General features: G+C 43.9%; 1 protein-coding gene across 2 annotated transcripts in view; it reads left to right on the forward strand.

The window, feature by feature from the left end:
- The window catches only part of ST3GAL5 (ST3 beta-galactoside alpha-2,3-sialyltransferase 5), a 45756-nt gene that overhangs the window by 20913 nt on the left and 9411 nt on the right, over nucleotides 1–15432 (forward strand). For both annotated transcript variants that reach the window (XM_046661903.1, XM_046661904.1), the window contains exons 2-4: nucleotides 2993–3116; nucleotides 5984–6095; nucleotides 13748–14091. In XM_046661903.1, the coding sequence (XP_046517859.1) occupies nucleotides 2993–3116; nucleotides 5984–6095; nucleotides 13748–14091 (580 nt within the window). The remainder of the gene's footprint in view (nucleotides 1–2992; nucleotides 3117–5983; nucleotides 6096–13747; nucleotides 14092–15432) is intronic.

The following is a 15432-nucleotide window of genomic DNA, read 5'->3' on the forward strand; positions in this document are numbered from 1 at the left end:
CAGCTGGTAGGTGGAGGAGCTGAGCCAGGTGTCGGCTGGATGCTGTTATCTCATACCACAGCCCTATGCTGCATAACGACATTTCAGTCAATGAAGGACCGCGTATATGACGGTGGCCCCATGAGATTAGTGCCATACAGCCTAGGTGTGTGGTAGACTGTACCATCTAGGTTCCTGTAAGTACACTCTAGGATCTTCTCACCAGGATGAAATCGCTTAACGATGCTTTTCTTAGAAAGTGTCCCCATCGTTGAGTGACACATGACTGTACGTCTCCTGAGATCCTCTCCAGTGTGATTAGGAAAAAACAAAACACAACTTTCTTTTTGAGCATTTGAATGGATTGTGTGAGCGTGTTATGGCAGTGATGGGGAGAACAAGAAGGAGGTCAGGACTGTAGCCCCTCCTGTTACCCCCAGAGTCTGCCCGTTTCCTTGCTTGATTCCACTTTCCTGAAAGTGGCAGAAGAGAGTCATCTGATGTGCCAGTCAGTGTCCAGCAGGGAACCAGAAACCACGCAGATACTTCAGGCAGAGAGGGCTCTCACGCAGGGAATTGATTACAAAGGTGATGGCAGGCCACCGTGAAAAAGACGTGTTAGCCAGAGATCAGGAAGCTGCTGTCACCCGGGCTGAAGCTCATGCTTGTCACAAATTTGCTGGTGGTGCCGTCACTTCTGTTGAGTAGAAACCTAGGATGCTGGCTGCCCGCCGCTGCTGCCAGAGTCACGTGCAGTCGCCCTCCGTCGCCTGCTAGTCTTGCTGCCCCGTCAGCAGCCCCACCGAATTAGGGGAGTGGAAAGGCTGCTCCTTTCTTCTTGTCTCCGGTCTTCCACCAGGACGTCCCACAATCACAACTTAACAGGAAGCCAGCCAGCAGAGGGACTGGAAATGTAGTGTACAGGCTTCCAGCCTGAGTGGCAGAGGGACTAGACAGAGGGGCCGAGTAGAGCTGAGAGGCAACAGGGCTGTCATTGCACCAGCAGTAAGCGGAGGGGAAACCCGGCTTCTTTCTGATACCACAATCAGCTTTGTTCTCTGGAGGCCCACTTTGGTGAGAGTTGAGTGTCATTCTGGTCATAAAAACACAGACGTCTTAGAAACTTCAATTGTACATACATACTGGTTATAGGTAGCCTCCTGGTTCCCACCACGTCACTGACCATGTATTTAAGTAACCACGAAGCTGTGGTGTTTGAAAATGTTCCAGGGTCTCAGTTGTTCTAACTTCTCATTTAGGAATTCAGTAGATTCTTCAGCAGCAGTTTACTGGTGAAGTCCTTGGCACTCTAACTACTCAGATAGAGCGATACAAATCTCTCAGAATTCTTGCGCTCTAGTGCTACACAGTTAGAATTGGAGTGGAGGGAGAGATTGTTTACAGTAGCAGGAAAAGTAAATACTTGAATGTCAGTTTGATAAAGGATTTTTTCCAAAGAAAATGGCACAACCCTAATGGGGGAAGTGAAGTGAATAATGAGATAAAGCTTCTTCCTGGCTGACAGACTAAGCTTAGTAAAGACGTTGTTTCTTAAATTAACATATAAATTTATCATAATGGCAATAGATGCCTATATTTGTAGAGAAATGACTTTGCTCTTAATTAACAATTGCTTAAACAAGACAGAAGTTTATTTCTCCGTCATATAACAGTCCAGAGGCAGGCAGCCTGAGGTGGAATGACAGCTCTGTCCTGGGGTTGTCCAGGGACCCAGGCCCCTTCTCTGTTGTTGCTCCACCATCCCTTGTGATGTGCCCTCTGTGTGGTCCAAAGTGGCTCTTCATGTGTCAGTATTTCAGCCAGCAGGAAGGGGAATAAAGGAGAAAGGGGAGTGTGCCAAAGAATGCACCCTGGAAGTTGTGCAGTTCACTTTTGTTCACATTCCGTTGGCTGGAACTTAGTCATGAGGCCACACCCAGCTCCAAGGGAGGCTGGGAAATGTAGTCTTTATTCTGGGAGGCCATCTGCCCAGCCAAAAACCTAGAGTTCTATTAAGTTGAGAGGAAGAGGGAAACTGATTCAGGGGGAAACATAGCTATTTCTACTAGCATATTCCTGGGAATATTACTTAGAAAATATGAGAGTAAAATTAATTCTAAAGAATAAGTGAGCAAGCATACCTGAGAATATAAGAAATATATTTTCTTAAAGAAAAATTTCTTTTAAAATAGCCCAATTTTTTTTTCCTAAGTGTAACACTTTTCTTCTGTTTTGAATGTAATACTTTTTTAAAAAACTGTTTTGTTACAGAAAACTTCAAATATACAGAAGAAGGACAGTATCGAGAATTGTGTAATGAGCCCAATGTACCCATTGTCCAGCTTCAACAGTTATCAGTTTAAAATTAGTCTTGTCTCATCTATTCCCCCCAACACTTGTCCCCTTCCTGATTTTTTTGAAGCGGATCTCATTTCTGCTGTTTCATCTATAAATAGTTCTGTATGTATCTCTAAAAGATAAAGCCTCTTTAAAAAAAAAAATTCAACTTTTTATTTTGCAATAATTGTAGATTCACATGCAGTTGTAAGAAATAAGACAGAGAGATCCCATGTACCCTTTAGTCAGTTTCCCCCAATGGTGGCATCTTGCAAAACCATGGTTCACTGTCATAGCTGGGTTATTGACACAGGTACAGTCAAGAGACAGAATATTTCCGTCACCACAAGGACCCCTCATGTTGCCCTTCTCTAGCGACATCCACCACCCTCTCCATAACTCCTGACCACTACTAATCTGTTCTCTATTTCTATAAATTTGTCATTTCAAGAATGTTATATAAATGGAATCATACAATATGTAATCTTTTAGCATTGGCTCAGCGTGGTTGCCTCTAGATTCATTGACATTGTAGTGTGCATCAGTAGTTCATTCCTTTTCCTTGCTGAGTAGTATTCCATGGTATGGATGTACCACATAAAGACTCTTCAGAAACATAATCTGCCTAACTCTTCCCTCTTTTTCCTCCTCTTATCCTCTTCTCCTCTCTTCACAGCAATGCCAAGTGAGTATAACTGTGTGAAACTGAGAAGCGATTGCTCAAGACCCTCCCTGCAATGGTACACCCGAGCTCAAAACAAGATGAGAAGACCCAACTTGTTATTAAAAGACATCCTCAAGTAAGTATGAACCCTTGGGCATAAGATCCGCCTGATTTGGGTCAATTGTGTAGAACTTAGAGAAAAATGAAAAATTCAAGGAGGGCCCTAAAGCTGGCTCTCATGCTTGGTCATAGGCTCATTTAAAGGCACATCTGAGTAAAGATTCAGTGCACAGGTGCCAGGGCTTCATGCATCACACTGTCCGTGGGAATAGTGCAGTGCCCAGCCAGGGAGCCGCTCAGGTTCTGCGCCTGAGCTTCAAGGCCCACGAGAGCAGCTCGTCCTGCCATGGTTGAACAAAAGAGGGCTTTTCTCCTTAGCTATTTTAAGTTAATCTAAAACTCTGCTTAATTAAGGTCCCCTACAGACATTTGAATAACATTAAATATTGAACACGAAAAAGGATGACCAGTGTTTCCGCCAGGTCACCCTTACATCCTAATAAGTGGTAGAATGGTTAAAGGAGGAGCTTGTCAGTTTTATTTGGTACCAGCCAAACCGAGTTGAAAACTACCCTTTTTTCATGTCTAAAGATAGAAATCCAACCGTGAAGTCTGGTCTCCTGTCTCACTTTACTGACGTAGGAGGTAGAGAAGGAGAAAGGTGGGGAAAGGAAACGTGTATTAATGAACACTTGAATCATTTCCATCTCCTTCTGTCATCAGCCAGTGTTTACTGAGGCCTGCCCATGCTGTGTGCTGGGTGCTGGCCGCATGGCAGCAAACGAGATGGACCTGGGCCCCGTGCTGCTCAGTGTGGGCCAGACAGACTGGCCGCCAGGAATTACAGCACAGCGCCATTGATGCTGTAGATGCTGGGCCTGCTTCTAACGCCCTTTCTCCTTCCTTTTTTTTTCTTTTTTTATGGTCTTTTTTTTTTAAAGATTTTTTATTTTTTCCTTTTTCTCCCCAAAGCCCCCCGGTACATAGTTGTACATTCTTTGTTGTGGGTCCTTCTAGCTGTGGCATGTGGGACGCCGCCTCAGCATGCTTTGACGAGCAGTGCCATGTCCGCGCCCAGGATTCGAACCAACGAAACACTGGGCCACCTGCAGCGGAGCGCACGAACTCAACCACTCGGCCACGGGGCCAGCCCCGTTCCTTTTTTTTTCTTAATAATCAAAATGAGGGAATTATTACATGCACTGAATGTAATACCTTTTCTGGGGGCTGGAGAGAGGAACGGGCAATACTACATTCAGAAGATTCAAAATTCAAAAGATGTCAAAGGTACCCAGTAAGACATCTCCCCAGCCTTGCTCCCCACATTTCCCCTCCCGCTTAAAGAAAATCTATATTACCAGTCTTGTGTGTATAAGAAATTGTGTGTGTGTGTACATGCATGTGTGCATATATTCTCACCCTGCCCACTCCCTGGTTTTTTACACAAATGATAGCATCCTATTCCTTTAACCTTGTACTCAATCCCAGGGGAAAATTAAGATGCTTCTCCAGGTTTTCATGAGGGAGCCCATTGAAATGAGATTCAAGAAGTCTTGAAAACACTTCCCAGCAATATTTTCTTGTATCATCATCCTCAAATATTAAGGAATATTTAGTATCTGTTGTGTACAATATGCTATATTTTTCTTTACTGCCCTTTTCTTTGGAAAATATATTTATTTCCTCCTTAAGGTTATTCCTTAACTTTGTTTTTTTCAATAACACAAATTATTTAAAGCAGTGGTTCTTAAACTTTGGTTTAAACGTCTTTTTTTAACTTTTAGTTTGTCAGTATCACTTGGGGAGCTTATTAAAAATGAGATTTCTAGGGACTGGCCTGGTGGTGCAGCGGTTAAATTCGCATGTTCTGCTTTGGCAGCCTGGGGTTCACCGGTTCAGATCCCAGGCGCAGACCAATACACCACTTATCAAGCCATGCTGTGGCAGGCGTCCCACATATAAAGTAGAGGAAGATGGGCATGGATGTTAGTTCAGGGCCAGTCTTCCTCAGCAAAACAAGGAGGATTGGTGGCAGATGTTAGTTCAGGGCTAATCTTCCTCAAAAAAAAAAAAAGATTTCCAGAACCAGGACTAGACTCAATTCTTTTCCCCCAATCCTCTGTGTGTGCATGTGTGTTTTAAAGTGTGTAATAGTGTGAATTTATCAAATCTTTAAAAGCACTTTTTGTATTTAAGGGTGACGGGTGGTACTGTCTCACCTCAGTCAGCCTTGTTTCTGGACACTTCTAATTCTTGAGAGGAATGATGAGTAGATTGTTTATTTTGCTTTTAGGACGCAGTATTTTTCCCCTCATTTTTTTTTATTGTAGTAAAATACACAACATAGAATTTACCATCTTAACAATTTCTAAGTGTACGGTTCAGTCATATTAAGTACATTCACACTGTTGTGCAACCATCACACCATCCGTCTCCAGAACTCTTTCCTCTTGTAAAACTGATGCTGTGTACCCATTATAAACACTAATTCCCCGTTCCCCCTCCCGCTGGCCCTTGGCAACCACTGTTCTACTTACTGTCTCTGATTTTGGATGCTCTGTGTACTTCGTGTAAGTGGAATCGTACAATATGTGAAGGACAGTATTTAAAGTTGCAAAAAACTGAAGCTGAGATTCTGTAGTTCACAGTCGATTGTTTTTTTAACAATCTGCATTGTGATTCAGATTTTATGATGATAACTTTGTGGAAGAAAGTTTATTCTGTGTTTGCTTGTGACAAAGACAGTCATAACTAACTAATTTGACTTGTCAAGAAAGTAAGAAATGGTGCCTTAAATTGACCGCTGAGGTCAACTTTAAAGACTGTACTCTTATCCTGCACGGCAGGCAAACTCAGCTGGGGTTAGGTTTTTACTTATTCCACACGATCTCTCTTGATTATCGCTTGCCTGCATCATTATACCTAACTGATTTTTTTTTCCAGGTGTACGTTGCTTGTGTTTGGAGTGTGGATCCTGTATATCCTCAAGTTAAATTATGCTACTGAAGAATGTGACATGAAAAAAATGCCTTATGTGGACCCTGACCGTGTAAAGGTTAGATACTCCATGGCTATGGTTTAAATGAAAACATTTCCAAGCATACACTTAAATGGTAGTATCATCTCTAAAGTGTTCATGTAAGTTCTAAACAGAGTGGAAAACACTTAATCTTAGCACTCCAAAATGCAGATCAGAGACAACTCCCCTCACAAAATAACCTACTCTCCCTCCCTCCCTCCTTCGCCTCTCTTTCCTCCCTGCTCTTTCCCTCTTTCTTTCTCTCACATCTTTATTGAGGTGTAATTCACACATCATAAAACCCACCCATTTAAAGCATACAGTGCAATGATTTTAGTATATTTACAGAGTTGTGCAATCGTCACCATGATCTAAGTTTAGGACATTCTCATCGCCTCCCCTAAAAAACTCCATATCCATTAGCAGTCACTCCATTCCCGCCTCCCCACAAGTCCTAGGCAACCGCTAACCTATTCTGTGTCCCTATGGCTTTGCCTATTCTGGACATTGCATATAAATGGAGTCATACATTATGTGGTCTTTTATGACTGGCTTCTTTCAGTTAGCATGTTTTCAGGGTTTACCCATGTTGTAGCATGTATCAGTACTGCATTCCTTTTTATTGCCAAATAAATTCGTTTGTGTGGATATACCACCTTTTTGTTTATCTGTTCATCAATTGATAGACATTTGGGTTGTTTCCACTTTTGGGCTATCATGAATAATGTTGCTGTGAACATGCATGTAAATATTTGTTTGAGTACCTCTTTCCAGTTCTTTTAGAAACCTAGGAGTGTAATTGCTGGGTCATATAGTAACTCTGTGTTTAACTTTTTGAAGAACTGTCAAACTATTTTCCAAAATGGTTGTATTATTTTACATTCCCATGAAGTAGAGTATGAACATTCAGTTTCTCCACATCCTTGTCAACACTTATTAGTCCTTTTTATTGTGGCCATCCTAGGAGGTGGGAAGTGGTATCTCATTATGATTTTGATTTGCATTTCCCTGATAACTAATGATGTTGAACATCTTTTCATGTGCTCATGGCCATTTGTATATCTTCTGAGGAGAAATGTCTATTCAAATTCTTTGCCCGTTTTTTAATTGGGTTATTTGTCTTTTTATTGAGTTGTAAGAGTCCTTTATGTATTCTGGATACCAGTCCCTTGTCAGATATATGATTTGAAGTATTTTCTCCCATTCTGTGGGTTATTTTTTCACTTTCTTGATGGTATCATTTTCAGCACGAAAGTTTCTAATTTTGATGAAATACAGCTTATCTATTTTTTCTTTTGTCACTTGTGCTTTTGACGTCCTATCTAAGAAACCATTGCCTAGTTGTATGTTTTCTTCTAAGAGTTTTATAGTTTCAGCTCTTAAATTTAGGTCTTTGATCCAGTTGAGTTAGTTTTTGTATATGGTGTGAGGTTGGGGTCCAACCTCATTCTTCCACACGTGGCTCTCTGGTTGTTCTGGCACCATTTGTTGAGAAGACTTTCTCCTTTGCTGCATTCTTTCTTACTTCTCCACCTGGAGCCCTTCCCTCCTTTTGCCTCCCTGTTACTCATCTTTTAAATCAAATCTCAGCTCAGGAGTTACCTTTTCTAAGAAGCCTTTTCTGATCATCCATCTCTCTGTCTTCTGGAAGCCCCTTCATCCCTTAATCCTAACACTTGTCACTGTAGTATTTTAACTGTTTGTCTTCCCCCCTTGTGCTCCAGGCAAGTCCTTGGGAGACAGGGGTGGTGTGCTAACCTTTTACACCAATTAATATTCCCTTATGTATATTACACTCCAGAGGGACTGGGGCTTTTACTTGAACCACAGCATGGTATCTCATCCTTGAACGCCAGATTGTATAGAAAATCCACAGTTAAATAACAGGCAATTCTTTGAGTACTTTCAGTAATGTACGTTAAGTTTACTGTCCCTTTGAGGAGTAGGACAGATGCCTCCTCTTCAACTCTTCATACCTACCAGTAGCCAGAGAAAAGCTCTAACCATGGACTATGAGTCCTCATTTAGGCTGATGGGGCCAGCTTTGAAACCTGAATTCACTTCTAGACCAATAACAGCCTCTCACAGGGCTACTGCCCTGCCCTGATTGGCTGCAGTGAGGATGGCTGACCAATCCCTGACAAGTGCCGATGGGGGTACTGGGTGGGTGGGTCTGTCTCCTAAGCCCCAATCCCTGTACACACAAGGGATGACAGCTGCCTGAACAAAACTGTGGTTCCCTCAGAGGAAGGAGCAGGAAATGGAGACCGAGGAGGCAGCCCATGTGACCGCCACATCAACCCAATTCTGAAAGTTTCTAAAAGATCATTGTTTTTTCCAGTTATAAAAATAACACCCAAAATTCAAATAATACAGAAATGAATAAACTAGAAAGTCCCCTGTAATCTGTGGGGAGAGCGGGAGGAATAGGGGGCAGGGATGTAAATCAAACACGTTTGTAAAAGTCCCAGTCAGTTCAGAGATTAATCAAGAAGAAAGTGAAAGCTGCCATAACCATGGTGGAATTAGGGGGCTTTTATTCCAGTACTTGAGGCTTTTTTTAAGTGGCTTTTACTTATTTATTTACTTATTTATTTTTTGCTGAGAAGATTCACCCTAAGCTAACATCTGTACCAATTGTCCTCTACTTTTTAGTATGTGGGTGCTGCCACAGCATGGCCACTAACAGAGCAGTGTAGGTCCACTCCCAGGAACTGAACCCGACTGCCAAAGCAGAGCATGCTGAACTTAACCACCAGGCCACCAGGGGTGACCCTTCAGTAGCTTTTTAACATTTTTGACCCTGTTAAAATGCCCCACTTTTCACAATGGTCCTGACGGGACATCTCGCTTCATTCCAAGCAGAGGAAACAGTGTGTGCCAAAAACACATGCCTCAGAAGGCTTTGCAGATTAGAACAGCAAGAGTCTGATGTCATGGAAGATTTAGGGGCGGGGTGGGGGGGGGGAGATAGCAGGATATGAGACTGAAACCAAGACAGGGCCAGAGAATGAAAGGCCTTGAATGCAGCACTAAGCAGCCCCTAAATTTGATACCTGGTTGTGCATCATTAAAGCAGGAACAGAAACTGCCTCAAGTCCCCAGAATAGAAGAAATGGCTCAGGAAGCCAGCCCGTGTGGTCCTGGTGTTCTGATGCCTGTGCGACGGAGTTCAGTATGAGCTCTCGGTAGCGAAAACTCTGTCTCCAGGGTGTTGGTGGAGGTCCAGCCTTCCCGCCTGGAGCACTTGGGCAGATGTGAATTATGTGGATGTGTATTGGCAGAAGAGGGTCTCAAAGCCAGAGATTGGTGTCCTGTTAGCTTTAACTACATTCAGCAACTCGCAGTGTTGGTGGGACCCTGCGAGCCTAATGGACGCTAAGCGCTGTCTGGTGGCCCTGGCCCTGGCCTAGTTGAATGCAGCAGCAGACATGTGGTCGTGCTGGTTGTGGGTTTTGTATTTTCTTTTTAAAGATGTCCCGTAACGTGCCGTTTGTTAAACAAGACTGCCCGTGGTCTCTGCGGGGATGTTTGGACTCTTGGACAGTGTGGTTCAGAAGTGAAATTGCAATTAAAAGGCATTTGAGGAGAGGAGAGGGCGCACGTTCGTTTCAGTTTTGGTTTGGGCCCCGTGGCAGCAGGAATTTAAACGTGGCCCTCTCTCTTCTCAGAAAGCTGGGGCCACGTACTGCCCTGGGGACTGCATTCTGTGCTCTGTGGTTAATTATGGCCAAATGTGTGTCTTCTCTCAGACTCTGCAGACCTGTACCACATAGTTAAAGTAAGCACACTAACCCCGGGCTGAGTTAGTAAGTTAGTCCAGGCATTCGCACCTCCAAAATGATCCTTTTCTCTCCTTGGTAGGGCCCCCCTCTTTCCCCAGACCATCCTTGAATGCCATAGAGACAGGAAACTAAACCTTGACCTAGAGTTAAATGCTTTAACCAAGATTACTCTCCTGGTTAAGCAGGTCTGCAGCTGGGTGCGGCATCCAGATCTTCTGACTGTCTTTTCTAAACAGTGATGAAATGCACGTGCAGTAGGATTTCACCCCTTGTAAGCACACAGTTTGCTGAGCGTTAGTCAGTATATACGGTTACACCACCATCACCACAATCCCATTTTAGAACATTTTACCACCCGTGTTAGTTTCCCCTGCCTCTTAGTAATCAATCCCCATCCTCACTTCCAGCCCCAGGCAGCCGCTGACTGGTTGAGTTTTTACCGTGGTATTTATTCTTGCTGCAACTTGGCCATGCCGATTTTTTTCTTAACCAGGTAGGCGTTATAGACAGCTAACTTTAGTGTGAGTTAAAGGCAGCAGTAGCTTTGCCCACAGGTGCTGTTCTTATATGATGGCATTCAAGCCTTCGGAGGTTTCAGGCACTGTGCAAAATGCGGTGGCCGTCACGGCAGCCCTGTGAGGCAGAGACCGGGACCGGAGTTCACCAACATGGAAACGGAAGTTCCGTAAGGTGGCTCACGCGCTTGGTTCCCGTGGGCCCTGGCTGAGTTGGGCTCCTGGCCAGGTTTGGTTAGCCCCAGACTGGAAGTGCTTCTTCAGCGTGAGTGCTGTGCACTGTCCTGGATCTGAATGAATGAATAAACGAATAAATGAATAAGCAAGAAATTGCCTTTTACTAAGAATTATGCCACTTACCTATATTTCTGAGAGGAACTATCCTAAAAATTATGGAGTAAACATGCAAGTGGAGATTTTGCCAAGGAAAATTACTTGGATTCTTTTTTTTAATACTCTTCCGTGAATTTTCACGTTGTCGTTTTCCATGGCAAATGGCCGCGGCATTGACGGTCGAAACCACCAGGTGTCTGTTTATTTTTGGTTATGGGCAACCAGGAAGCGCAGTCTGGAAGACTTGAAAACTGAAGCCCTCATTTTCATGCCTTGACTTGAGAGAAATGGGAGTTGCTGTATCTCTGAGAGAGTCACCAGGGCCCTGCGTCCCGGTGGTCCTCCCCCGGGTGGGTGCCATCCAGCGCCCTCCACCACCTTCCTCACATGCCTGCTTTGGCTTCCAGCTCTGGAGCTGTCTGCGGCAGAGCAGAGGAAAGTCACATGCTCCTCTGTTCCTCACTGCCTGAGGCATTTTTCTCCTGAGCTTTGAAGCGTAGAAGAGGGGGGAGGGAGGCCCAGACAGTTTCTGGTCAGGAAGAAATGATCCTGGGGGCTTTCTCATGGCTTGTTACACATCTTTAAAAGAGTTGAAATGAAAGAAAAGGAATTGCTGTGGATTTAGACTTTTCCAGCGGTATTTAGAACATTCATTGCGCACGCTGTGGGTAAGGCACAGGCGAGGTCACAATCAGGGTGATTACGAAGCCTTGTGCTCTGCTCACAGTCTAGAAAATTAAGTTTGAAGCCTGAGATGGAACTCTTTGCCAGAATGGAAACGGAATGAAATCTCACTCCTTCCAAATGAGACTCCTAAAGAGAAAATTTGGCAGCTCAGGAGCGTCATGCACCAGTCTGCGGCTGGGTCACCTCCCTCTCTTTCCGGTCATGAGTCAGTCACTAAGCAGCTCTGGGTTTCCTTTGGCGTTTCCCAGATGTTCCTCTCTCCGAGGAGATTTGTAAAACCCGAGCGTGGGATGTCATTCTATAGTGAAGAATTGGACTTTTTGTTCTCTAAAAATTGCTGTTCGTAACCTTCAGGCCTAGAGTCTGCAGACAAATGTGTAGCGTGTGGGTGGCCCCTCTCTTTGCCTGCCCACTCCATTGGGCGTTAAGTGCCTGCTGGGTGCAGAGTGTCGCGGGCTTGGCAGGCCTGGTCAGGGGCTGCTGGGGTCATGGCCAGGTCCTTGCTGGGCTTTCCCACTGATTGCTCGTGAAGATGCCCGTTCGTTTTCAAACTCTTGTTCTCAGTGGTAGTGATTGTGTGCTGCTCTCTGTAGGCAGAGGCTGTGGTTTTAGGAGTTTGGAAAATAATCAGACCCAGTTAGCATGCCAGCTCAGCCCTCTTACTGGTTGTGCCAGCTTGAGCTCACAAAGTGAAGATACTAACGGCCATCCTGTAAGGTGTCAGGTGTCTTGATGGTGAACTGAAACAGTGTCTGTACATCTGCAGCATCATCCTCTGAGGCTCAAAGAATCCCAGTTCCCCTTTTCAGAAATGGGGCCAGATCCTCAAGATGTAGACAGTGTGCTCTTCCTGGGTACTAACAACTTTTCGAAGCTGTAATTTAAGAAAAAGAGAGAGGGTTCTGCTATAATAAGATGTGTTCCTACAAAAAAAATTTATTATACAAAAATAACAAGGCTTTGAGGAAAAATATAATTGATGCATTTAAAACATATACAACAATAATAATCCTCATAATAGTACTGACACAGTTCGAAAGACATGTTTGAGGGCCAGCCCCAGTGTCCTAGTGGTTAAGTTCAGTGCGCTCCACTTCAGCAGCCTGCGTTGAGTTCACTGGGCGTTGATCTACACTGTTCTGTTAGCAGTCATGCTGTGCTGGTGGCCTACATGCTAAAAAATAGAGGATGATTGGCACGTATGATAGCTCAGGCTGAGTCTTCCTCAGCAAAAAAAAAAAAAAAAAGAGAGAGAGAGACATGTTTGAGCCTAAAAATAAATATCCTAGTAAATATAGGTCTTCACACACACGCGTGTGTGTGAAGATACTTGGTGGGAAGAGGTGTAAGGCAGAGCCACGGCTGCTGAATGCGGAAATGAGGACAAAAAGCACAATGATGAGGGTGAACTTCCTGCCGAGTGGTTCTGAGGCAGCCTTTGGCCAGACTGAGCCGAGAGGAAGACTGTGGGGCGAATGGGCATTTGTACCACGTTCCTCCGCGGCTTGCTGTGTTCAGCTGGGCTAGTGTACTTGGCGTTCAACAGCCCTTCCTTGTTGATGCAAAACATTAACGTGCCGGGAACATTGTATACAAAACGAAGGCAAGCTCTATGTTGATATGACATTGTGCCTGGTTACATTTAGAGTAATTTGCATTCCAGACAGTATGAGGCTCATTACCCCAACTGATAAATAAGTCTGTTGCTCATCCTGCTGGATAGGAGCCTGAAATAGGAAATCTTTTTTTAATTGTGGTAAAAAACACATGACATAAAATTTGCCGTCTTACCCATTTTTAAATGTGCTATTAAGTATTTTCACATTGTTGGAAAACAGTTATCTAGAACTTTTTCATCTTGGAAAACTGAAACTCTATACCCATTAAACAATAGCTCCCCATTTTCTCCACCCCTAGTACCTAGTCCCCACCAGTCTACTTTCTGTTTCTGTGAATTTGACTACTTTAGATACCTTATATAAGTGGAATCATACAGTATTTGTCTTTTTGTGACCAGCTTATTTCACCTAGTATATTCTCCTCAGGGCTTATCCATGTTGTAGCATGTGACAGGATTTTATGGAACATGAAATCTTAAATACCTCAAAAGATGTTTTTTACCCCAAATTTATTTGAATGTGTAACAAAGCAAATATTCTTGTTGAGTTTATCTCCTTGTCGCGTGATTCTCCCAGGTTATTTTCTTACAGTTTCTAGCATCAGTGAACTTTTAAAAGCAAATGTTAAAACACAATAATCAACAAGGGAGCAGCTCCATCAGACGTCACAGGGCAATGTGTCATCCGTAAAAGTTTATTTCTCAGGCCTGCAAGTCTTTTAAACTCAGATTGGTGTGATTCCATTCCAGAGAGCTCAGAAATATGCTCAGCAAGTCTTGCAAGAGGAGTGCCGGCCCAAATTTGCAAAGCAGTCGATGGCGCGGTTGTTTGAGCACAGGTACAGCACGGACTTACCGCCTTTCGTGCAGAAGGCTCCCCAGGGGAATGACGCCGAGTACCGGTATGATCCTCCCTTTGGCTTCCGGAAGTTCTCCAGTAAAGTCCAGACCCTCTTGGAAATACTGCCTGAGCACGACTTCCCTGAACACTTGAAAGCGAAGAGTTGTAGGCGGTGTGTGGTTATTGGAAGCGGCGGGATACTCCACGGGCTAGAACTGGGCCGAGCCCTGAACCAGTTCGATGTTGTGATCAGGTACATTGGTTTTAAAACCAGCCTCTCTCCTCTGAGCTAAGTTCACTGCTGTTGGTCACTGCGGCTCCAGGGACAGTGAGGGACACAGGCAGCCCTGCATGTCCCTGCCTCAGGGGACTTACTGATTGAGAAGGTGAAACTGAGACGTGAAATGATTGCATGCCCCAAACTGCCGTCATTTGGCAAAACGTTTTCAGAGGAGGTAAGGTTTGGGAGGATGGGCTGATTCAGATAAGCCAGCAGAGGAGGAAGACTGTGCTGGGGAGGGCCGAGAGCACGTGGGGGGAGGTTGAGTCAGGGGGGGCCTGGCTTCTGGGAGCAGGGCGGGGTGTGGTGAGCCTGGAAGACAGCACTGGTGGGGACCTCGAGAGCACACAGAGGACTTTGAACGCCACGTAACAGACAATAGACAGTCATCCTTGTTTCTTTTTGCTTTAGCTGGCTAAAAATTGTTTTTCTGTTATAAAAATAAAATATGTTCATTCTTGAAAATTAAAAAAATACAGAAAAATATAAGGAAGAAAATAACCACTCATAGCACAAATAACCAACCACTCTCAATTTGCTGTATGTTTTCAACTTTTGTTATATGTGCACACTGAGTCCGTTTGTCTTTCTTATAAAGGATTTTGCTTTTTTAACTTAATATCATGAACAGTTTCTGAGGTCATGAAATATTCTTGGAAAACTAACTTTACTGAGTGCTTAATATTCCTTTCAATGAGGATATCGTAAGTTATTTAGCTGCTCTCCCATTGCTGAACGTTCAGAACGCTTCCAGTGTCTTTGTTATTGTGAAAATGCTTTCATATTCTCATGCAGATGTCTTTATGTACCTGTGTGATTATTTCTTTGGAAATCATTCCAAGAAGTCCTAGAATAATTGACTTAAAGGTATTTGAGTGTTTTTAAGGCTCTTGCTACACTTTAGTAAACTGTCCCTATCTGAAGGGTGTGCAGGACCAGGAGCGTGATGAGTCGAGTCTTAATTAAACTTGTTCAGCAGTGCTGTGTGAGTTTGATTGAAGGCAGGAGAGAATAGGGATGAGAGCCTGGTTGAGAGGTGGCAATCAGGGCACGTGGTGTGTGGGCGTGGTGTAAGAGGGAGAATGTGGAAATAGAGGCTGAGGATCTAATCTGAGAGGTATATTGAGAAAATAAATCACAGGACTTTCTGACAGTTTGACAGTTAATGTCAGGGGACACTAAGAGTTCTAGTCTGAGGGTCTAAGACATTCTTGGAACGGCTATCAGTAAGAGGGTAGTTGAACATCTCTGGTTGGTGTGGGAGGATGACAAGATCCCTTTCAGATATTTTGAGACTAAAAGTGAGGATATGTT

The sequence above is a fragment of the Equus quagga genome, chromosome 5, assembly GCF_021613505.1.
Source record: "Equus quagga isolate Etosha38 chromosome 5, UCLA_HA_Equagga_1.0, whole genome shotgun sequence".
Lineage (NCBI taxonomy): Eukaryota > Metazoa > Chordata > Mammalia > Perissodactyla > Equidae > Equus > Equus quagga.